We start from the raw sequence: 24,993 nt of genomic DNA on the forward strand, positions 1-24,993 counted from the left end.
AGAGAGAGTGCAGGAGGATGTGAGAGAGAGAGTGCGCAAGAGGATGAGAGAGAGAGTGTGCAGGAGGATAAGACAGAGAGTGAGCAAGAGGATGAGAGAGAGAGTGCGCAGGATGATGTGAGAGAGAGTGCGCAGGATGATGTGAGAGAGAGTGTGCAGGAGGATGTGAGAGAGACAGTGCAGGAGGATGTGAGAGAGTGCAGAAGGATGAGAGAGAGAGTGTGCAGGAGGATGAGAGAGAGAGTGGCAGGAGGATGAGAGAGAGAGTGCGCAGAAGCATGAGAGAGAGAGTGCGCAGGAGGATGAGAGAGTGGCAGGAGGATGAGAGAGAGAGTGGCAGGAGGATGAGAGAGAGAGTGGCAGGAGGATGAGAGAGAGAGTGCGCAGAAGCATGAGAGAGGGAGTGCGCAGGAGGATGAGAGAGAGAGTGGCAGGAGGATGAGAGAGAGAGTGGCAGGAGGATGAGAGAGAGAGTGGCAGGAGGATGAGAGAGAGAGTGCGCAGAAGCATGAGAGAGAGAGTGCGCAGGAGGATGTATAAATACAAAGCAAGGTCTTCAGCACTTTCAATTGTTTATTTACACATAGGAATAGTGATGTTTCGGGGTCACAGCCCCTTACTCATGCTTACTCAGGAGGATGTGAGAGAGAGTGTGCAGGAGGATGTGAGAGAGAGTGCGCAGGAGGATGTGAGAGAGAGTGTGCAGGAGGATGTGAGAGAGAGTGCGCAGGAGGATGTGAGAGAGAGAGTGTGCAGGAGGATGAGAGAGAGAGAGTGCAGGAGGATGTGAGAGAGAGTGCGCAGGAGGATGTGAGAGAGAGAGTGTGCAGAAGGATGAGAGAGAGAGAGTGCAGGTGGATGTGAGAGAGAGTGCGCAGGAGGATGTGAGAGAGAGAGTGTGCAGGAGGATGAGAGAGAGAGAGTGCAGGAGGATGTGAGAGAAAGTGTGCAGGAGGATGTGAGAGAGACAGTGCAGGAGGATATGAGAGAGAGTGCAGGAGGATGTGTGAGAGAGAGAGAGAGAGAGAGAGAGAGAGAGAGTACAGGAGAATATGAGAGAGTGCAGGAGAATATGAGAAAGAGAGTGCAGGAGAATATGAGAGAGAGAGAGAGTGCAGGATAATATGAGAGAGAGAGAGAGAGAGAGAGAGAGTGCAGGAGAATATGAGAGAGAGAGAGAGAGAGAGAGAGAGAGAGTGCAGGGTGATGTGATAGAGTGTTGCAGGGTCAGGGTCTGATAGACTAGGTGTAATAGATGGTGTCTTCTTCTGCTGGTGCAGGGTGATGTGATAGAGTGTTGCAGGGTCACGGTCTGACGTAACAGGTGTAATAGATGGTGTCTTTTTCTGCTGGTACAGTGTGATCACTGTTGCTATAAATGTCACAACAGAAGTTCCTGTGGATGTTTTGTCACTCAGTAAGAAATATTTAACAATCTGTTGTGCAAGTGTTGATGTTTGTGAAATGTGGAGGGTATGGAGAGGGAGAGTGCAGGAGGGTATGGGAGAGGGAGAGTACAAGAGGGTATGGGAGAGGGAGAGTACAAGAGGGTATGGGAGAGGGAGAGTACAGGAGGGTGTGAGAGAGAGTGCAGGAGGGTATGGGAGAGGGAGAGTGCAGGAGGGTGTGAGAGAGAGTGCAGGAGGGTATGGGAGAGGGAGAGTACAGGAGGGTGTGAGAGAGAGAGTGCAGGAGGATGCATGAGAGTGCAGGGGGGTATGAGAGAGTGCAGGAGGGTATGAAGAGGGAGAGTGCAGGAGGGTATGGGAGAGGGAGAGTACAGGAGGGTATGAGAGAGTGCAGGAGGGTATGGAGAGGGAGAGTGCAGGAGGGTATGGGAGAGGGAGAGTACAGGAGGGTGTGAGAGAGAGTGCAGGAGGATGCATGAGAGTGCAGGAGGGTATGAGAAAGTGCAGTAGGGTATGGAGAGGGAGAGTGCAGGAGGGTATGGGAGAGGGAGAGTACAGGAGGTTGAGAGAGAGAGAGTGCACAGGAGGATGAGAGAGTGCGCAGGAGGATGAGAGTGAGAGAGTGCGCAGGAGAATGAGAGAGAGTGGGCAGGAGGATGTGAGAGAGAGTGCGCAGGAGGATGAGAGAGAGAGTACGCAGGAGAATGAGAGAGAGTGCGCAGGAGGATGAGAGAGAGAGAGTGCAGGAGGATGTGAGAGAGAGAGTGTGCAGGAGGATGAGAGAGAGAGAGTGCCGGAGGATGTGAGAGAGAGAGTGTGCGCAGGAGGATGAGAGAGAGAGTGTGCACAGGAGGAGGAGAGAGAGAGTGCGCAGAAGGATGAGAGAGAGAGTGCGCAGGAGGATGTGAGAGAGAGTGCGCAGGAGGCTGTGAGTGTGAGAGAGAGTGCGCAGGAGGATGTGAGAGAGACAGTGCAGGAGGATGAGAGAGAGAGTGCAGGAGGATGAGAGAGAGAGTGCAGGAGGATGAGAGAGAGAGTGCACAGGAGGATGAGAGAGAGAGTGCACAGGAGGTTGAGAGAGAGAGTGCGCAGGAGGATGAGAGAGTGTGCAGGAGGATGAGAGAGAGTGCGCAGGAGGATGTGAGAGAGAGTGTGCAGGAGGATGAGAGAGAGAGTGTGCAGGAGGATGAGAGAGAGAGTGCGCAGGAGGATGTGAGAGAGAGAGTGCGCAGGAGGATGAGAGAGAGAGTGCAGGAGGATGTGAGAGAGAGAGTGCGCAGGAGGATGAGAGAGAGAGTGTGCAGGAGGATAAGACAGAGAGTGCGCAGGAGGATGAGAGAGAGAGTGCGCAGAATGATGAGAGAGTGCGCAGGAGGATGTGAGAGAGAGTGTGCAGGAGGATGTGAGAGAGAGTGTGCAGGAGGATGAGAGAGAGAGTGCGCAGGAGGATGAGAGAGAGAGTGCGCAGAAGGATGAGAGAGTGCACAGGAGGATGTATAAATACAAAGCAAGGTCTTCAGCACTTTCAATAGTTTATTTACACATAGGAATAGTGATGTTTCGGGGTCACAGCCCCTTACTCATGCTTACTCAGGAGGATGTGAGAGAGAGTGTGCAGGAGGATGTGAGAGAGAGTGCGCAGGAGGATGTGAGAGAGAGTGTGCAGGAGGATGTGAGAGAGAGTGCGCAGGAGGATGTGAGAGAGAGAGTGTGCAGGAGGATGAGAGAGTGCAGGAGGATGTGAGAGAGAGTGCGCAGGAGGATGTGAGAGAGAGAGTGTGCAGGAGGATGAGAGAGAGAGTGCAGGTGGATGTGAGAGAGAGTGCGCAGGAGGATGTGAGAGAGAGAGTGTGCAGGAGGATGAGAGAGAGAGAGTGCAGGAGGATGTGAGAGAAAGTGCGCAGGAGGATGTGAGAGAGACAGTGCAGGAGGATATGAGAGAGAGTGCAGGAGGATGTGAGAGAGAGAGAGAGAGAGAGAGAGAGTACAGGAGAATATGAGAGAGTGCAGGAGAATATGAGAAAGAGAGTGCAGGAGAATATGAGAGAGAGAGAGAGAGAGAGTGCAGGATAATATGAGAGAGAGAGAGAGAGAGAGAGAGAGTGCAGGAGAATATGAGAGAGAGAGAGAGAGAGAGAGAGTGCAGGGTGATGTGATAGAGTGTTGCAGGGTCAGGGTCTGATAGACTAGGTGTAATAGATGGTGTCTTCTTCTGCTGGTGCAGGGTGATGTGATAGAGTGTTGCAGGGTCACGGTCTGACGTAACAGGTGTAATAGATGGTGTCTTTTTCTGCTGGTACAGTGTGATCACTGTTGCTATAAATGTCACAACAGAAGTTCCTGTGGATGTTTTGTCACTCAGTAAGAAATATTTAACAATCTGTTGTGCAAGTGTTGATGTTTGTGAAATGTGGAGGGTATGGAGAGGGAGAGTGCAGGAGGGTATGGGAGAGGGAGAGTACAAGAGGGTATGGGAGAGGGAGAGTAAAAGAGGGTATGGGAGAGGGAGAGTACAGGAGGGTGTGAGAGAGAGTGCATGAGGGTATGGGAGAGGGAGAGGGAGAGTGCAGGAGGGTGTGAGAGAGAGTGCAGGAGGGTATGGGAGAGGGAGATTACAGGAGGGTGTGAGAGAGAGAGTGCAGGAGGATGCATGAGAGTGCAGGGGGGTATGAGAGAGTGCAGGAGGGTATGAAGAGGGAGAGTGCAGGAGGGTATGGGAGAGGGAGAGTACAGGAGGGTATGAGAGAGTGCAGGAGGGTATGGAGAGGGAGAGTGCAGGAGGGTATGGGAGAGGGAGAGTACAGGAGGGTGTGAGAGAGAGTGCAGGAGGATGCATGAGAGTGCAGGAGGGTATGAGAAAGTGCAGTAGGGTATGGAGAGGGAGAGTGCAGGAGGGTATGGGAGAGGGAGAGTACAGGAGGTTGAGAGAGAGAGTGCACAGGAGGATGAGAGAGTGCGCAGGAGGATGAGAGTGAGAGAGTGCGCAGGAGAATGAGAGAGAGTGGGCAGGAGGATGTGAGAGAGAGTGCGCAGGAGGATGAGAGAGAGAGTACGCAGGAGAATGAGAGAGAGTGCGCAGGAGGATGAGAGAGAGAGAGTGCAGGAGGATGTGAGAGAGAGAGTGTGCAGGAGGATGAGAGAGAGAGAGTGCCGGAGGATGTGAGAGAGAGAGTGTGCGCAGGAGGATGAGAGAGAGAGTGTGCACAGGAGGAGGAGAGAGAGAGTGCGCAGAAGGATGAGAGAGAGAGTGCGCAGGAGGATGTGAGAGAGAGTGCGCAGGAGGCTGTGAGAGAGAGTGCGCAGGAGGATGTGAGAGAGACAGTGCAGGAGGATGAGAGAGAGAATGCAGGAGGATGAGAGAGAGAGTGCAGGAGGATGAGAGAGAGAGTGCACAGGAGGATGAGAGAGAGAGTGCACAGGAGGTTGAGAGAGAGAGTGCGCAGGAGGATGAGAGAGTGTGCAGGAGGATGAGAGAGAGTGCGCAGGAGGATGTGAGAGAGAGTGTGCAGGAGGATGAGAGAGAGAGTGTGCAGGAGGATGAGAGAGAGAGTGCGCAGGAGGATGTGAGAGAGAGAGTGCGCAGGAGGATGAGAGAGAGAGTGCAGGAGGATGTGAGAGAGAGAGTGCGCAGGAGGATGAGAGAGAGAGTGTGCAGGAGGATAAGACAGAGAGTGCGCAGGAGGATGAGAGAGAGTGCGCAGAATGATGAGAGAGTGCGCAGGAGGATGTGAGAGAGAGTGTGCAGGAGGATGTGAGAGAGAGTGTGCAGGAGGATGAGAGAGAGAGTGCGCAGGAGGATAAGAGAGAGAGTGCGCAGAAGGATGAGAGAGTGCACAGGAGGATGTATAAATACAAAGCAAGGTCTTCAGCACTTTCAATAGTTTATTTACACATAGGAATAGCGATGTTTCTGGATCACATAGAGAGAGTGCGCAGGAGGATGAGAGAGAGAGAGAGTGCAGGTGGATGTGAGAGAGAGTGTGCAGGAGGATGTGAGAGAGAGTGTGCAGGAGGATGTGAGAGAGAGTGCAGGAGGATGTGAGAGAGAGAGAGAGTGCGCAGGAGGATGAGAGAGTGCGCAGGAGGATGAGAGACAGAGTGTGCAGGAGGATGAGAGAGAGTGCGCAGGAGGATGTGAGAGAGAGTGTGCAGGAGGATGAGAGAGAGTGCGCAGGAGGATGAGAGAGAGAGAGTGCTCAGGAGGATGAGAGAGAGAGAGTGCTCAGGAGGATGAGAGAGAGAGAGTGTGCAGGAGGATGTGAGAGAGAGAGTGCAGGAGGATGTGAGAGAGAGTGCAGGAGGATGTGAGAGAGAGAGTGCGCAAGAGGATGAGAGAGAGAGTGTGCAGGAGGATAAGACAGAGAGTGCGCAAGAGGATGAGAGAGAGAGTGCGCAGGATGATGTGAGAGAGAGTGCGCAGGATGATGTGAGAGAGAGTGTGCAGGAGGATGTGAGAGAGAGTGCAGGAGGATGTGAGAGAGACAGTGCAGGAGGATGTGAGAGAGTGCAGAAGGATGAGAGAGAGAGTGCGCAGGAGGATGAGAGAGAGAGTGGCAGGAGGATGAGAGAGAGAGTGCGCAGAAGCATGAGAGAGAGAGTGCGCAGAAGGATGAGAGAGTGCGCAGGAGGATGTGAGAGAGAGTGTGCAGGAGGATGTGAGAGAGAGTGTGCAGGAGGATGAGAGAGAGAGTGGCAGGAGGATGAGAGAGAGAGTGGCAGGAGGATGAGAGAGAGAGTGGCAGGAGGATGAGAGAGAGAGTGGCAGGAGGATGAGAGAGAGAGTGGCAGGAGGAGGAGAGAGAGAGAGTGCACAGGAGGATGAGAGAGAGAGTGCGCAGAAGGATGAGAGAGTGCACAGGAGGATGTGAGAGAGAGTGCGCAGGAGGATGTATAAATACAAAGCAAGGTCTTCAGCACTTTCAATAGTTTATTTACACATAGGAATAGTGATGTTTCAGGGTCACAGCCCCTTACTCATGCTTACTCAGGAGGATGTGAGAGAGAGAGTGTGCAGGAGGATGTGAGAGAGAGTGCGCAGGAGGATGTGAGAGAGAGAGTGTGCAGGAGGATGAGAGAGAGAGAGTGCAGGTGGATGTGAGAGAGAGTGTGTGCAGGAGGATGTGAGAGAAAGTGCGCAGGAGGATGTGAGAGAGACAGTGCAGGAGGATATGAGAGAGAGTGCAGGAGGATGTGAGAGAGAGAGAGAGAGAGTACAGGAGAATATGAGAGAGTGCAGGAGAATATGAGAAAGAGAGTGCAGGAGAATATGAGAGAGAGAGAGTGCAGGATAATATGAGAGAGAGAGAGAGAGAGAGAGAGTGCAGGAGGATGTGAGAGAGAGTGCGCAGGAGGATGTGAGAGAGAGAGTGTGCAGGAGGATGAGAGAGAGAGAGTGCAGGTGGATGTGAGAGAGAGTGCGCAGGAGGATGTGAGAGAGAGAGTGTGCAGGAGGATGAGAGAGAGAGAGTGCAGGTGGATGTGAGAGAGAGTGTGTGCAGGAGGATGTGAGAGAAAGTGCGCAGGAGGATGTGAGAGAGACAGTGCAGGAGGATATGAGAGAGAGTGCAGGAGGATGTGTGAGAGAGAGAGAGAGAGAGTACAGGAGAATATGAGAGAGTGCAGGAGAATATGAGAAAGAGAGTGCAGGAGAATATGAGAGAGAGAGAGAGAGAGAGTGCAGGATAATATGAGAGAGAGAGAGAGAGAGTGCAGGAGAATATGAGAGAGAGAGAGAGAGTGCAGGAGAATATGAGAGAGAGAGTGCAGGAGAATATGAGAGAGGGTTCAGGAGGATATCAGAGAGTGCAGGATATGATAGGTGTAATAGATGGTGTCTTCTTCTGCTGGTGCAGGGTGATGTGATAGAGTGTTGCAGGGTCAGGGTCTGATAGACTAGGTGTAATAGATGGTGTCTTCTTCTGCTGGTGCAGGGTGATGTAACAGAGTGGTGCAGGGTCACGGTCTGACGTAACAGGTGTAATAGATGGTGTCTTTTTCTGCTGGTACAGTGTGATCACTGTTGCTATAAATGTCACAACAGAAGTTCCTGTGGATGTTTTGTCACTCAGTAAGAAATATTTAACAATCTGTTGTACAAGTGTTGATGTTTGTGAAATGTGCCAGGGAGGAGCGACCAGTTATGGTCCCTTTACTGTCTGATTAAGATGAGCTGAAGGACAACAATTTCACAGCTATATGAGCTTCATCAGATACATGGTGCTGCCCGGTGTAATGGCACAGACGTTCCTGGGAGCTGGCACTGGAATAGACTATGTGCTCCAGTCGCTGTCTTGTGCCATGTCTACATCACATGACTGGGTAGATATGTCTTCAGATACATGGTGCTGCCCGGTGTAATGGCACAGATGTTCCTGGGAGCTGGCACTGCAATAGTCTCTGTGCTCCAGTCACTGTCTAGTGCCATGTCTACATCACATGACTGGGTAGATATGTCTTCAGATACATGGTGCTGCCAGTGTAATGGCACAGACGTTCCTGGGAGCTGGCACAGGAATAGACTTTGTGCTCCAGTCGCTGTCTTGTGCCATGTCTACATCACATGACTAGGTAGATATATTTTCAGATACATGGTGCTGCCCGGTGTAATGGCACAGATGTTCCAGGGAGCTGGCACTGCAATAGACTCTGTGCTCCAGTCGTTGTCTAGTGCCATGTCTGCATCACATGAATGGGTAGATATGTCTTCAGATACATGGTGCTGCTGGTGTAATGGCACAGATTTTCCTGGGAGCTGGCACTGGAATAGACTCTGTGCTCCAATCGCTGTCTAGTGCCATGTCTGCATCACATGAATGGGTTGACATGTCTTCAGATACATGGTGCTGCCCTGTGTAATGGCACAGATGTTCCTGGGAGCTGGCACTGGAATAGACTCTGTGCTCCAATCGCTGTCTAGTGCCATGTCTGCATCACATGAATGGGTCGACATGTCTTCAGATACATGGTGCTGCCCTGTGTAATGGCACAGATGTTCCTGGGAGCTGGCACTGGAATAGACTCTGTGCTCCAATCGCTGTCTAGTGCCATGTCTGCATCACATGAATGGGTCGACATGTCTTCAGATACATGGTGCTGCCCTGTGTAATGGCACAGATGTTCCTGGGAGCTGGCACTGGAATAGACTCTGTGCTCCAGTCCCTGTCTAGTGCCATGTCTACATCACATTGCTGGGTGGACATCAGACCTGTAGAGAGGCTGTAACAGCTATACTTATATGACAGCTGTGATGTTGTCCTGGACATAATGTCACCTGGACACAGTGTGTCCCAACTAATGTTGTCTGTGCATCAATGTCACAGTTAAGTTTCTACTGGTGGGGAGAGAAAACTCCCATTAACCCCTTGGATACTCAGCAACACAGTACTCACGCGGTGATATTATGGTTGTATGGGAATACCTGTGACATTCCAGGTGTGACAATACAGCTGTACCCATTGCAGGTGGCACATTGTCAGAGGCTCAATCACTGTACTCATGTTCTGGGGGTTTTCATCCCTTCTGGTCTCCACAAATCCATTAAAAGCACATAACAGTCAAAATGAAACTTCCTGATTAAGATATAACATGCACCAGGCACCAACTCTTACTGAGCATGTGCAAGAGTTAACATTATATATGTATATCAGTCTGTGATTGGTTGATGACTGTCACATGATAGTTATATGCAACAGGTACCAACTCCTACTGAGCATGTGCAAGAGCTAACAGTATGTGAGTCTGTGATTGGCTGATGACTGCCACATGATAGGAATATGCACTAGGCACCAGCTCCTACTGAGCATGTGCAAAAGTTATACGAAATATGTATATGAGTCTGTGATTGGCTGATGGCTGTCACATGATAGTAATATGTACCAGCTCCTACTGAGCATGTGCAAGAGTTGGAAGTGTATATATGTATATAAGCCTGTGATTGGCTGTTGACTGTCACATGATAGTTATATGCAACAGGTCCTACTGAGCATGTGCAAGAGTTGGAATTGTATATATGTATATAAGCCTGTGATTGGCTGATGGCTGTCACATGATAGTTATATGCAACAGGTCTTACTGAGCATGTGCAAGAGTTGGAAGTGTATATATGTATATAAGCCTGTGATTGGCTGATGACTGTCACATGATAGTTATATGCAACAGGTCCTACTGAGCATGTGCAAGAGTTGGAAGTGTATATATGTATATAAGCCTGTGATTGGCTGATGGCTGTCACATGATAGTTATATGTACCAGCTCCTACTAAGCATGTGCAAGAGTTAGAAGTGTATATATGTATATAAGCCTGTGATTGGCTGTTGACTGTCACATGATAGGTATATACAGTGCACCAGGTGTTATCACTTACTAATATGATATTCCTCACTATAATAATTATTGAACCATAATCATTGCAGGACTGGCTCGCGAGATACGGGTACCTTCCAGCACCAGACCCTTATTCGGCTCAGCAGAGGACAAAAGAGGGTCTGCAGGAGGCTGTGAGAACAATGCAGAGATTTGCTGGCCTGAGAGAAACTGGAGAGCTGGGTACATATCTGGGCATAGCAAGACGTATACATTTAGCCACTGCTGCAGGAAATAGACACACTATAGGCATTAGCAAAGCACAGTTAGGGCCTACAGGGAATATACAGTATATACACAGGCCCCTATTTATCAACCCGTCAACTTGCATTCGCCGGCACCAATACGCTCACCTAAGTTCGCCTAACATCGATGCCGCGGACCTGAATACGTTCTCCAAAGTTACCAAAAAAGCTGTCAAAAAGCTGCACATCAAGTACGGGGTGATGAGCAGCGGACTGTTGTTAACTAACAGTAATCGATCTCGCTGCTCTTCGGCTTTTCCCCAGCTTTATTGGTAAACTGTCTTTAAACACCCACACTATACTATACTCTGCTTTACCCCTATACCGCCGCTCCTGGACCCCGCTGCAACTAAATAAAGTTATTAACCCCTAAACCGCTGCGAGCCCACCGCCACCTACATTATACTTATTAACCCCTAATCTGCCATCCCCTACACCGCCGCCACCTACATTATACTTATTAACCCCTAATCTGCCCCCCCTACACCGCCACCACCTACATAACACTTATTAACCCCTAATCTGCCGTCCACAACGTCGCCGCCACTATATTAAATTTATTAACCCCTAAACCTAAGTCTAACCCTAACACCCCCTAACTTAAATCTAATTTAAATAAATATAAATAAAATTACTATCATTAACTACATTATTCCTATTTAAAACTAAATACTTACCTATAAAATAAACCCTAACGGCTAGATTTAGAGTTTGGCGTTAGCCGTCAAAACCAGCGTTAGAGGCTCCTAACGCTGGTTTTGGGCTACCGCTGGTATTTAGAGTCAGTCAGGAAAGGGTCTAACGCTCACTTTGCAGCCGCGACTTTTCCATACCGCAGATCCCCCTACGCCATTTGCGTATCCTATCTTTTCAATGGGATCTTTCTAACGCCGGTATTTAGAGTCGTGGCTGAAGTGAGCGTTAGAAATCTAACGACAAAACTCCAGCCGCAGAAAAAAGTCAGTAGTTAAGAGCTTTCTGGGCTAACGCCGGTTTATAAAGCTCTTAACTACTGTGCTCTAACGTACACTAACACCCATAAACTACCTATGTACCCCTAAACCGAGGGCCCCCACATCACTGCCACTCTATTAACATTTTTTAACCCCTAATCTGCCGCTCCGTACACCGCCGCAACCTATGTTATCCCTATGAACCTCTAATCTGCTGCCCCTAACACCGCCGACCCCTATATTATATTTATTAACCCCTAATCTGCCGCCACCAACGTCGCCTCCACCTACCTACAATTATTAACCCCTAATCTGCCGACCGGACCTCACTGCTACTATAATAAATGTATTAACCCCTAATCCGCCTCACTCCCGCCTCAATAACCCTATAATAAATAGTATTAACCCCTAATCTGCCCTCCCTAACATCACCGACACCTAACTTCAAGTATTAACCCCTAATCTGCCGACCGGACCTCACCGCTACTCGGATACATTTATTAACCCCTAAAGCTAAGTCTAACCTTAACCCTAACACCCCCCTAAATTAAATATAATTTAAATCTAACTAAATAAATTAACTCTTATTAAATAAATTATTCCTATTTAAAGTTAAATACTTACCTGTAAAATAAACCCTAATATATCTACAATATAAATTATAACTATATTGTAGCTATTTTAGGACTAATATTTATTTTACAGGCAAATTTGTATTTATTTTAACCAGGTACAATAGCTATTAAATAGTTAATAATAGCTACCTAGTTAAAATAATTACAAAATTACCTGTAAAATAAATCCTAACCTAAGTTACAATTAAACCTAACACTACATTATCAATAAATAAATTAAATAAAATACCTACAAGTATCTACAATTAAACCTAACACTACACTATCAATAAATTAATTAAATACAATACCTACAAATAAATACAATTAAATAAACTAACTAAAGTACAACAAATAAAAAAGAACTAAGTTACAAAAAATAAAAAAATATTTACAAACATTAGAAAAATATTACAACAATTTTAAACTAATTACACCTACTCTAAGCCCCCTAATAAAATAACAAAGACCCCCAAAATAAAAAAATGCCCTACCCTATTCTAAAATTAAAATAGAAAAGCTCTTTTACCTTACCAGCCCTGAAAAGGGCCTTTTGCGGGGCATGCCCCAAAGAATTCAGCTCTTTTGCCTGTAAAAAAAAAACATACAATACCCCCCCCAACATTACAACCCACCACCCACATACCCCTAATCTAACCCAAACCCCCCTTAAATAAACCTAACACTAAGCCCCTGAAGATCTCCCTACCTTGTCTTCACCACACCGGGTTCACCGATTGGTCCTGAGGAGCCTCCGAAGTCTTCATCCAAGCCCAAGCGGGGGGCTGAAGATGTCCATGATCCGGCTGAAGTCTTGATCCAAGCGGGAGCTGAAGAGGTCCATGATCCGACTGAAGTCTTCATCCAAGCGGGAGCTGAAGAGGTCCATGATCCGGCTGAAGTCTGCTATCAAGCGGCATCTTCAATCTTCTTTCTTCCGGATCCATGTTCATCCCGCCGACGCGGAACATCCATCTTCACCGACGACTTCCCGACGAATGACGGTTCCTTTAAGGGACGTCATCCAAGATGACGACCCTCGAATTCCGATTGGCTGATAGGATTCTATCAGCCAATCGGAATTAAGGTAGGAAAATTCTGATTGGCTGATGGAATCAGCCAATCAGATTCAAGTTCAATCCGATTGGCTGATCCAATCAGATTGAGCTTGCATTCTATTGGCTGTTCCGATCAGCCAATAGAATGCGAGCTCAATCTGATTGGCTGATTGGATCAGCCAATCGGATTGAACTTGAATCTGATTGGCTGATTCCATCAGCCAATCAGAATTTTCCTACCTTAATTCCGATTGGCTGATAGAATCCTATCAGCCAATCAGAATTCGAGGGACGCCATCTTGGATGACGTCCCTTAAAGGAACCGTCATTCGTCGGGAAGTCGTTGGTGAAGGTGGATGTTCCACGTCGGCGGGATGAACATGGATCCGGAAGAAAGAAGATTGAAGATGCCGCTTGATAGAAGACTTCAGCCGGATCATGGACCTCTTCAGCTCCCGCTTGGATGAAGACTTCAGTCGGATCATGGACCTCTTCAGCCCCCCGCTTGGGCTTGGATGAAGACTTCGGAGGCTCCTCAGGACCGATCGGTGAACCCGGTGTGGTGAAGACAAGGTAGGGAGATCTTCAGGGGCTTAGTGTTAGGTTTATTTAAGGGGGGTTTGGGTTAGATTAGGGGTATGTGGGTGGTGGGTTGTAATGTTGGGGGGGTATTGTATGTTTTTTTTTTACAGGCAAAAGAGCTGAATTCTTTGGGGCATGCCCTGCAAAAGGCCCTTTTCAGGGCTGGTAAGGTAAAAGAGCTTTTCTATTTTAATTTTAGAATAGGGTAGGGCATTTTTTTATTTTGGGGGTCTTTGTTATTTTATTAGGGGGCTTAGAGTAGGTGTAATTAGTTTAACATTGTTGTAATATTTTTCTAATGTTTGTAAATATTTTTTTATTTTTTGTAACTTAGTTCTTTTTTATTTTTTGTACTTTAGTTAGTTTATTTAATTGTATTTATTTGTAGGTATTGTATTTAATTAATTTATTGATAGTGTAGTGTTAGGTTTAATTGTAGATGCTTGTAGGTATTTTATTTAATTTATTTATTGATAGTGTAGTGTTAGGTTTAATTGTAACTTAGGTTAGGATTTATTTTACAGGTAATTTTGTAATTATTTTAACTAGGTAACTATTAAATAGTTATTAACTATTTAATAGCTATTGTACCTGGTTAAAATAAATACAAAGTTGCCTGTAAAATAAATATTAATCCTAAAATTTCTACAATATAATTATAATTTATATTGTAGATATATTAGGGTTAATTTTACAGGTAAGTATTTAGCTTTAAATAGGATTAATTTATTTAATAAGAGTTAATTTATTTTGTTAGATTTAAATTATATTTAACTTAGGGGGGTGTTAGTGTTAGGGTTAGACTTAGCTTTAGGGGTTAATACATTTATTAGAGTAGCGGTGAGGTCCGGTCGGCAGATTAGGGGTTAATAATTGTAGGTAGCTGGCGGCGACATTGTGGGGGGCAGATTAGGGGTTAATAAATATAATATAGGGGTCGGTGGTGTTAGGGACAGCAGATTAGGGGTACATAGGTATAATGTAGGTTGCGGCGGTGTACGGAGCGGCAGATTAGGGGTTAATAATAATATGCAGGGGTCAGCGATAGCGGGGGCGGCAGATTAGGGGTTAATAAATGTAAGGTTAGGGGTGTTTAGACTCGGGGTACATGTTAGAATGTTAGTTGCAGACTTAGGAAGTGTTTCCCCATAGGAAACAATGGGGCTGCGTTAGGAGCTGAACGCTGCTTTTTTGCAGGTGTTAGGTTTTTTTTCAGCTCAAACTGCCCCATTGTTTCCTATGGGGGAATCGTGCACGGGCACGTTTTTGAAGCTGGCCGCGTCCGTAAGCACCGCTGGTATTGAGAATTGCAGTGGCGGTAAATTATGCTCTACACTCTTTTTTTGGAGCCTAATGCAGCCATTCTGTGAACTCTAAATACCAGCGGTATTTAAAAGGTGCGGGAGAAAAAAACCATGCGTTAGCTACGCGGGTCGTTACCGACAAAACTCTAAATCTAGGCGTAAGATAGCTACAATATAACTAATAGTTACATTGTATCTAGCTTAGAGTTTTTTTTAATTTTACAGGCAAGTTTGTATTTATTTTAACTAGGTGCAATAGTTATTAAATAGTTATTAACTATTTAATAACTACCTAGCTAAAATAAATACAAAAGTACCTGTAAAATAAATCCTAACCTAAGTTACAATAACACCTAATACTACACTATAATTAAATAAATTAAATAAATTAAATACAATTACCTAAATTAAATTAAATTATCTAAAGTACAAAAAAACAAAACACTAAATTGCAGAAAATAATAAACAAATTACAGAAATTTAGACTAATTACACCTAATCTAATAGCCCTATCAAAATAAAAAAGCCCCCCCAAAATAAAAAAAAACCCTAGTCTAAACTAAACTACCAATAGCCCTTAAAATGTCCTTTTGCGGGGCATTGCCCCAAAGTAATCAGCTCTTTTACCTGTAAAAAAAAAAAATACAAACAACCCCCCAACAGTAAAACCCACCACCCACACAACCAACCTCCCCCAAAAAATACTAACTAAAAAAACCTAAGCTCCCCATTGCCCGGAAAAAGGCATTTGGATGGGCATTGCCCTTAAAAGGGAAGTTAGCTCTTTTGCAGCCCAAAGCCATAACCTAAAAATAAAACCCACCCAATACACCCTTAAAAAAACCTAACACTAACCCCCTGAAGATCGACTTAGCGGGAGACGTCTTCATCCAAGCCAGGCAGAAGTGGTCCTCCTGACGGGCAGAAGTCTTCATCCAAGCCGGGCAGAAAGGACCACGTCATCCAGACGACTACCCGACGAATGAAGGTTCCTTTAAGTGACGTCATCCAAGATGTCGTCCCTTAGATTCTGATTGGCTGATAGAATTCTATCAGCCAATCGGAATTAAGGTAGAAAAAATCATATTGGCTGATGCAATCAGCCAATAGGATTGAACTTCAATCCTATTGGCTGATTGGAACAGCCAATAGAATGCAAGCTCAATCCTATTGGCTATTCCAATCAGCCAATAGGATTGAAGTTCAATTCTATTGGCTGATAGCATCAACCAATAGGATTTTTTCTACCTTAATTCCGATTGGCTGATAGAATTCTATCAGCCAATCGGAATCTAAGGGACACCATCTTGGATGATGTCACTTAAAGGAACCTTCATTCTGTTTTAGTCGTCGCCAGAAGAGGATGCTCCACGTCGGATGTCTTGAAGATGGACCCGCTCCGCGCCGGATGGATGAAGATAGAAGATGCTGTCTGGATGGACTTCTGCCCGTCTGGAGGACCACTTCTGCCCGGCTTGGATGAAGACGTCTCCCAATAAGTTGATCTTCAGGGGGTTAGTGTTAGGTTTTTTTTAAGGGTGTATTGGGTGGGTTTTATTTTTAGGTTAGGGCTTTGGGCTGCAAAAGAGCTAACTGCCCTTTTAAGGGCAATGCCCATCCAAATGCCCTTTTCAGGGCAATGGGGAGCTTAGGTTTTTTAGTTATTATTTTTTTTGGGGGGTTGGTTGTGTGGGTGGTGGGTTTTACTGTTGGGGGGGTTGTTTGTATTTTTTTTTACAGGTAAAAGAGCTGATTACTTTGGGGCAATGCCCCGCAAAAGGCCCTTTTAAGGGCTATTGGTAGTTTAGTTTAGGCTAGAGTTTTTTTTATTTTGTGGGGCTTTTTTATTTTGATAGGGCTATTAGATTAGGTGTAATTAGTTTAAATATCTGTAATTTGTTTATTATTTTCTGTAATTTAGTGTTTGTTTGTTTTTGTACTTTAGATAATTTAATTTAATTTAGGTAATTGTATTAAATGTAGTTAATTTATTTAAGTACTTTTGCATTTATTGCAGCTAGGTAGTTATTAAATAGTTAATAACTATTTAGTAACTATTCTACCTAGTTAAAATAAATACAAACTTGCCTGTAAAATAAAAATAAACCCTAAGCTAGATACAATGTAATTATTTGTTATATTGTAGCTATCTTAGGGTTTATTTTATAGGTAAGTATTTAGTTTTAAATAGGAATAATGTAGTTAATGATAGTAATTTTATTTTTATTTATTTAAATTAGATTTAAGTTAGGGGGTGTTAGGGTTAGACTTAGGTTTAGGGGTTAATAAATTTAATATAGTGGCAGCGACATTGGGGACGGCAGATTAGGGGTTAATAACATAATGTAGGTGGCGGCGGTTTTCAGGGGCGCCAGATTAGGGGTTAATAAGTATAATGTAGGTGTCGGCGGTGTCGGGGGGCAGATTAGGGGTTAATAAGTATAGTGTAGGTGGCGGTGTTGTAGGGTGCAGCAGATTAGGGGTGTTTAGACTCGGGGTATATGTTAGGGTGTTAGGTGTAAACATAACTTTATTCTCCCATATGCATTAATGGAATATCCAGCAGCAGCGAACATGAGCTTTCGCTGCTTTCAGACTCCCATTGATTCCTATGGCATCCGCCGCCTCCAGAGCGGCGGATTGAAAATCAGGTACGCAGGGCCGGAATAGTGCCGAGCGTACCTGGTAGAAATTGGTTAATTTGCAAAAGTAGTCAGATAGTTCCGAATTTGCATTCGGAACATCTGTAATGACGTAAGCATCGAGCTGTGTCGGACTTTGACCGGCGGATCGTATATTACGTCACAAAATTCTACTTTTGGCGGTCTGTAGGGTTTGATAAATAAGGGGAATCAGGCTCGCCACAATTACGCAGCGGAATTCCAGCGTATTTGCGGTTGACGGCTTGATAAATAGGCCCCACAGTGTCCACTACTATCATATATGTTGTATCCTTAAGTTAAATATATATATAACAGTTAGGAATTTACAACCATGAGCTACAAAAACATGCAATGGTGCCCATTCGGAATATACATACAGTTCCCAATGAGATTATACACTGTGCCCACAAGGAATATATACATAGTGCCCAGTCTAGAAATACACATAGTGCCTGCTCTAGGAATACACTTACTGCCCACTATGGGAAAATACATAGTGCCTGCTCTAGGAACACACTTACTGCCCACTCTGGGAAAATACATAGTGCCCGCTCTAGGAACACACTGCCCACTCTGGGAAAATACATAGTGCCCACTCTAGGAATATACTTACTACCCGCTCTAGGAATACACTTACTGCCCACTCTGGGAAAATACATAGTGCCTGCTCTAGGAACACACTCACTGCCCACTCTGGGAAAATACATAGTGCCCGCTCTAGGAACATACTTACTGCCCACTCTGGGAAAATACATAGTGCCCACTCTACGAATACACTTACTGCCCACTCTGGGAAAATACATAGTGCCCACTCTACGAATACACTTACTGCCCACTCTGGGAAAATACATAGTGCCCGCTCTAGGAACACACTTACTGCCCACTCTGGGAAAATACATAGTGCCCACTCTACGAATACACTTACTGCCCACTATGGGAAAATACATAGTGCCTGCTCTAGGAACACACTTACTGCCCACTCTGGGAAAATACATAGTGCCTGCTCTAGGAACACACTTACTGCCCACTCTGGGAAAATACATAGTGGCCACTCTAGGAATATACTTACTACCCGCTCTAGGAATACACTTACTGCCCACTCTGGGAAAATACATAGTGCCTGCTCTAGGAACACACTCACTGCCCACTCTGGGAAAATACATAGTGCCCGCTCTAGGAACATACTTACTGCCCACTCTGGGAAAATACATAGTGCCCACTCTACGAATACACTTACTGCCCACTCTGGGAAAATACATAGTGCCCACTCTACGAATACACTTACTGCCCACTCTGGGAAAATACATAGTGCCCGCTCTAGGAACACACTTACTGCCCACTCTGGGAAAATACATAGTGCCCACTCTACGAATACACTTACTGCCCACTCTGGGAAAATACATAGTGCCCACTCTAGGAACACACTTGCTGCCCACTCTGTGAAAATACATAGTGCCCACTCTAGGAATATACTTACTACCCGCTCTAGGAATATACTTACTGCCCGCTCTATGAAAATACATAGTGCTCACGCTAGGAATATACATAGTGAAGAAAAAAGAAATGTATACAAGTACTCCCCTCTAGTGGAAACTGCTGCCTTCCAACAGTCTCTCTCAAAGGCTGCATAATCGATATGTATTGCAAGCAGAGGCGCTGGTTCTTGAGGGTCTTCCAAAAGTTCCTTTCTGTGCTTTACGATTCTCCCAAATAAGTTGTGTCTGTATCTGTTTAGAGTATATCACATTGGCATAGTTTTTCCAAACGGCTCCACAGGCGATTCTACAAAATGGTGAGGAGAAAAACAACAAATTTCTTCTGTTAAGTGTGATCAGTCCACGGGTCATCATTACTTCTGGGATATTACTCCTCCCCAACAGGAAGTGCAAGAGGATTCACCCAGCAGAGCTGCATATAGCTCCTCCCCTCTACGTCACTCCCAGTCATTCTCTTGCACCCAACGACTAGATAGGATGTGTGAGAGGACTATGGTGATTATACTTAGTTTTATATCTTCAATCAAAAGTTTGTTATTTTAAAATAGCACCGGAGTGTGTTATTACCTCTCTGGCAGAGTTTGAAGAAGAATCTACCAGAGTTTTGCTATGATTTTAGCCGGAGTAGTTAAGATCATATTGCTGTTCTCGGCCATCTGAGGAGTGAGGTAAACTTCAGATCAGGGGACAGCGGGCAGATGAATCTGCATAGAGGTATGTAGCAGTTTTTATTTTCTGACAATGGAATTGATGAGAAAATCCTGCCATACCGATATAATGTCATGTATGTATACTTTACACTTCAGTATTCTGGGGAATGGTACTTCACTAGAATTACACTGTAAGAAATACATAAAGCTGTTTAATAACTAGAGATTATGTTTAACGTTTTTGCTGGAATGTAAAATCGTTTTCATTTGCTGAGGTACTGAGTGAATAAATGTTTGGGCACTATTTTTCCACTTGGCAGTTGCTTAATCTGTTTTTCTGACAGTTTCTGTTCTCCCTCACTGCTGTGTGTGAGGGGGAGGGGCCGTTTTTTGGCGCTTTTTCTATGCATCAAATATTTCAGTCAGCAACTCATTGTATTCCCTGCATGATCCGGTTCATCTCTACAGAGCTCAGGGGTCTTCAAAACTTATTTTGAGGGAGGTAATTTCTCTCAGCAGAGCTGTGAGAATTATAGTTTGACTGAGATAAAAAACGTTTATTCTGTAATTTGTTTCCTGCTTTCAGAATTTGTTATCTTTGCTAATGGGATTAAACCTTTGCTAAAGTTGTGTTGTTTACAAGGATTGAGGCTATAACTGTTTCAATTTATTAATTTTCAACTGTCATAGATCTTCTGTGCTTCTTAAAGGCACAGTACGTTTTAATATTCTTCTAATTGAATTGTATTTCCAAGTTGCAAGTTTATTTGCTAGTGTGTTAAACATGTCTGATTCAGAGGATGATACCTGTGTCATTTGTTGCAATGCCAAAGTGGAGCCCAATAGAAATTTATGTACTAACTGTATTGATGCTACTTTAAATAAAAGTCAATCTGTACAAATTGAACAAATTTCACCAAACAACGAGGGGAGAGTTATGCCGACTAACTCGCCTCACGTGTCAGTACCTACATCTCCCGCTCAGAGGGAGGTGCGTGATATTGTAGCGCCGAGTACATCTGGGCGGCCATTACAAATCACATTACAGGATATGGCTACTGTTATGACTGAGGTTTTGGCTAAATTACCAGACCTAAGAGGTAAGCGTGATCACTCTGGGGTGAGAACAGAGTGCGCTGATAATATTAGGGCCATGTCAGACACTGCGTCACAGGTAGCAGAACATGAGGACGGAGAACTTCATTCTGTGGGTGACGGTTCTCATCCAAACAGACTGGATTCAGATATTTCAAATTTTAAATTTAAACTGGAAAACCTCCGTGTATTACTAGGGGAGGTGTTAGCGGCTCTGAATGATTGTAACACAGTTGCAATACCAGAGAAAATGTGTAGGTTGGATAAATATTTTGCGGTACCGACGAGTACTGAGGTTTTTCCTATACCTAAGAGACTTACTGAAATTGTTACTAAGGAGTGGGATAGACCCGGTGTGCCGTTCTCACCCCCTCCGATATTTAGAAAAATGTTTCCAATAGACGCCACCACAAGGGACTTATGGCAAACGGTCCCTAAGGTGGAGGGAGCAGTTTCTACCTTAGCTAAGCGTACCACTATCCCGGTGGAGGATAGCTGTGCTTTTTCAGATCCAATGGATAAAAAGTTAGAGGGTTACCTTAAGAAAATGTTTGTTCAACAAGGTTTTATATTGCAACCCCTTGCATGCATTGCGCCGATCACGGCTGCAGCGGCATTCTGGATTGAGTCTCTGGAAGAGAACATTGGTTCAGCTACTCTGGACGACATTACGGACAGGCTTAGAGTCCTTAAACTAGCTAATTCATTCATTTCGGAGGCCGTAGTACATCTTACTAAACTTATGGCGAAGAATTCAGGATTCGCCATTCAGGCACGCAGGGCGCTGTGGCTAAAATCCTGGTCAGCTGATGTTACTTCGAAGTCTAAATTGCTTAATATACCTTTCAAAGGGCAGACCTTATTCGGGCCCGGGTTGAAAGAGATTATCGCTGACATTACAGGAGGTAAAGGCCATGCCCTGCCTCAGGACAAAGCCAAAGCCAAGACTAGACAGTCTAATTTTCGTTCCTTTCGTAATTTCAAAGCAGGAGCAGCATCAACTTCCTCTGCACCAAAACAGGAAGGAGCTGTTGCTCGCTACAGACAAGGCTGGAAACCTAACCAGTCCTGGAACAAGGGCAAGCAGACTAGGAAACCTGCTGCTGCCCCTAAAACAGCATGAATTGAGGGCCCCCGATCCGGGATCGGATCTAGTGGGGGGCAGACTTTCTCTCTTCGCCCAGGCTTGGGCAAGAGATGTTCAGGATCCCTGGGCGCTAGAGATAATATCTCAGGGATACCTTCTGGACTTCAAATACTCTCCTCCAAGAGAGAGATTTCATCTGTCAAGATTGTCAACAATCCAGACAAAGAAAGAGGCGTTTCTACGCTGCGTACAAGAGCTCTTGTTAATGGGAGTAATCCATCCAGTTCCACGATCGGAACAGGGACAGGGGTTTTACTCAAATCTATTTGTGGTTCCCAAAAAAGAGGGAACTTTCAGACCAATCCTGGACTTAAAGATCCTAAACAAATTCCTAAGAGTTCCATCGTTCAAGATGGAGACTATTCGGACAATTTTACCTATGATCCAAGAGGGTCAATACATGACCACTGTAGATTTAAAAGATGCTTACCTTCACATACCGATTCACAAAGATCATTATCGGTACCTAAGGTTTGCCTTCCTAGACAGGCATTACCAGTTTGTGGCTCTTCCATTCGGATTGGCTACAGCTCCAAGAATCTTCACAAAGGTTCTGGGTGCTCTTCTGGCGGTACTAAGACCGCGGGGAATCTCGGTAGCTCCATACCTAGACGACATTCTGATACAAGCTTCAAGCTTTCAAACTGCCAAGTCTCATACAGAGTTAGTGCTGGCATTTCTAAGGTCACATGGATGGAAGGTGAACGAAAAGAAAAGTTCACTCGTTCCACTCACAAGAGTCCCCTTCCTGGGGACTCTTATAGATTCTGTAGAAATGAAGATTTACCTGACAGAGGACAGGCTAACAAGACTTCAAAGTGCTTGCCGCACCCTTCATTCCATTCAACACCCGTCAGTGGCTCAATGCATGGAGGTAATCGGCTTAATGGTAGCGGCAATGGACATAGTACCCTTTGCACGCTTACACCTCAGACCACTGCAACTGTGCATGCTAAGTCAGTGGAATGGGGATTACTCAGACTTATCCCCTTCTCTGAATCTGGATCAAGAGACCAGAAATTCTCTTCTATGGTGGCTTTCTCGGCCACATCTGTCCAGGGGGATGCCATTCAGCAGACCAGACTGGACAATTGTAACAACAGACGCCAGCCTTCTAGGTTGGGGTGCCGTCTGGAATTCTCTGAAGGCTCAGGGACAATGGAGTCAGGAGGAGAGTCTCCTGCCAATAAACATTCTGGAATTGAGAGCAGTTCTCAATGCCCTCCTGGCTTGGCCCCAGTTGACAACTCAGGGGTTCATCAGGTTTCAGTCGGACAACATCACGACTGTAGCTTACATCAACCATCAGGGAGGGACAAGAAGCTCCCTAGCTATGATGGAAGTATCAAAGATAATTTGCTGGGCAGAGTCTCACTCTTGCCACCTGTCAGCAATCCACATCTCGGGAGTGGAGAACTGGGAGGCGGATTTCTTAAGTCGTCAGACTTTTCATCCGGGGGAGTGGGAACTTCATCCGGAGGTCTTTGCCCAAATACTTCGACGTTGGGGCAAACCAGAGATAGATCTCATGGCGTCTCGACAGAACGCCAAGCTTCCTCGTTACGGGTCCAGATCCAGGGATCCTGGAGCAGTCCTGATAGATGCTCTGACAGCACCTTGGGACTTCAGGATGGCTTACGTGTTTCCACCCTTCCCGTTGCTTCCTCGATTGATTGCCAGAATCAAACAAGAGAGAGCATCAGTGATTCTAATAGCACCTGCGTGGCCACGCAGGACTTGGTATGCAGACCTGGTGGACATGTCATCCTGTCCACCTTGGTCTCTACCTCTGAAACAGGACCTTCTGATACAGGGTCCCTTCAAACATCAAAATCTAACTTCTCTGAAGCTGACTGCTTGGAAATTGAACGCTTGATTTTATCAAGACGTGGATTTTCTGAGTCAGTTATTGATACCTTAATACAGGCTAGGAAACCTGTTACCAGAAAGATTTACCATAAGATATGGCGTAAATACCTATATTGGTGTGAATCCAAAGGTTACTCTTGGAGTAAGGTTAGGATTCCTAGGATATTGTCTTTTCTACAAGAAGGTTTAGAAAAGGGTTTATCTGCTAGTTCATTAAAGGGACAGATCTCAGCTCTGTCCATTCTGTTACACAAACGTCTGTCAGAAGTTCCTGACGTCCAGGCTTTTTGTCAGGCTTTGGCCAGAATTAAGCCTGTGTTTAAAACTGTTGCTCCACCATGGAGTTTAAACCTTGTTCTTAATGTTTTACAGGGCGTTCCGTTTGAACCCCTTCATTCCATTGATATAAAGTTGTTATCTTGGAAAGTTCTATTTTTAATGGCTATTTCCTCGGCTCGAAGAGTCTCTGAATTATCAGCCTTACATTGTGATTCTCCTTATTTGATTTTTCATTCGGATAAGGTAGTCCTGCGTACTAAACCTGGGTTCTTACCTAAGGTAGTTACTAACAGGAATATCAATCAAGAGATTGTTGTTCCTTCTTTATGCCCAAATCCTTCTTCAAAGAAGGAACGTCTACTGCACAACCTGGATGTAGTCCGTGCTCTAAAATTTTACTTACAGGCAACTAAGGAATTTCGACAAACGTCTTCTCTGTTTGTCATTTACTCTGGGCAGAGGAGAGGTCAAAAAGCTTCCGCTACCTCTCTTTCTTTTTGGCTTCGTAGCATAATTCGTTTAGCTTATGAGACTGCTGGACAGCAGCCTCCTGAAAGAATTACAGCTCATTCTACTAGAGCTGTGGCTTCCACTTGGGCCTTCAAGAATGAGGCCTCTTTTGAACAGATTTGCAAGGCTGCAACTTGGTCTTCGCTTCATACTTTTTCCAAATTTTACAAATTTGACACTTTTGCTTCATCTGAGGCTATTTTTGGGAGAAAGGTTCTTCAGGCAGTGGTTCCTTCTGTATAAAGAGCCTGCCTATCCCTCCCGTCATCCGTGTACTTTTGCTTTGGTATTGGTATCCCAGAAGTAATGATGACCCGTGGACTGATCACACTTAACAGAAGAAAACATAATTTATGCTTACCTGATAAATTCCTTTCTTCTGTAGTGTGATCAGTCCACGGCCCGCCCTGTTTTTAAGGCAGGTAAATATTTTTTAATTTATACTCCAGTCACCACTTCACCCTTGGCTTTTCCTTTCTCGTTGGTCCTTGTTCGAATGACTGGGAGTGACGTAGAGGGGAGGAGCTATATGCAGCTCTGCTGGGTGAATCCTCTTGCACTTCCTGTTGGGGAGGAGTAATATCCCAGAAGTAATGATGACCCGTGGACTGATCACACTACAGAAGAAAGGAATTTATGAGGTAAGCATAAATTATGTTTTCTTTAAAAATATCGTTGTTTATTTGGCTCAACGCGTTTCAACTGGTTTACCGTCTTTTTCAAGAGCTGTTAAAATTCAGTATGGCTTATATGACTTA

The 24,993-nt window shown here is 45.2% G+C and overlaps 1 protein-coding gene across 1 annotated transcript in view; it reads left to right on the forward strand.

Annotated features, from left to right (window-relative positions):
• MMP25 (matrix metallopeptidase 25) overlaps positions 1–24,993 on the forward strand; it is a 134,290-nt gene that overhangs the window by 2,190 nt on the left and 107,107 nt on the right. The window contains exon 2 of the mRNA XM_053694646.1: positions 9,821–9,953. Within this exon, the coding sequence (XP_053550621.1) occupies positions 9,821–9,953 (133 nt within the window). The remainder of the gene's footprint in view (positions 1–9,820; positions 9,954–24,993) is intronic.

This window comes from Bombina bombina, chromosome 11 (assembly GCF_027579735.1).
Source record: "Bombina bombina isolate aBomBom1 chromosome 11, aBomBom1.pri, whole genome shotgun sequence".
Taxonomy (NCBI): Eukaryota; Metazoa; Chordata; class Amphibia; order Anura; family Bombinatoridae; genus Bombina; species Bombina bombina.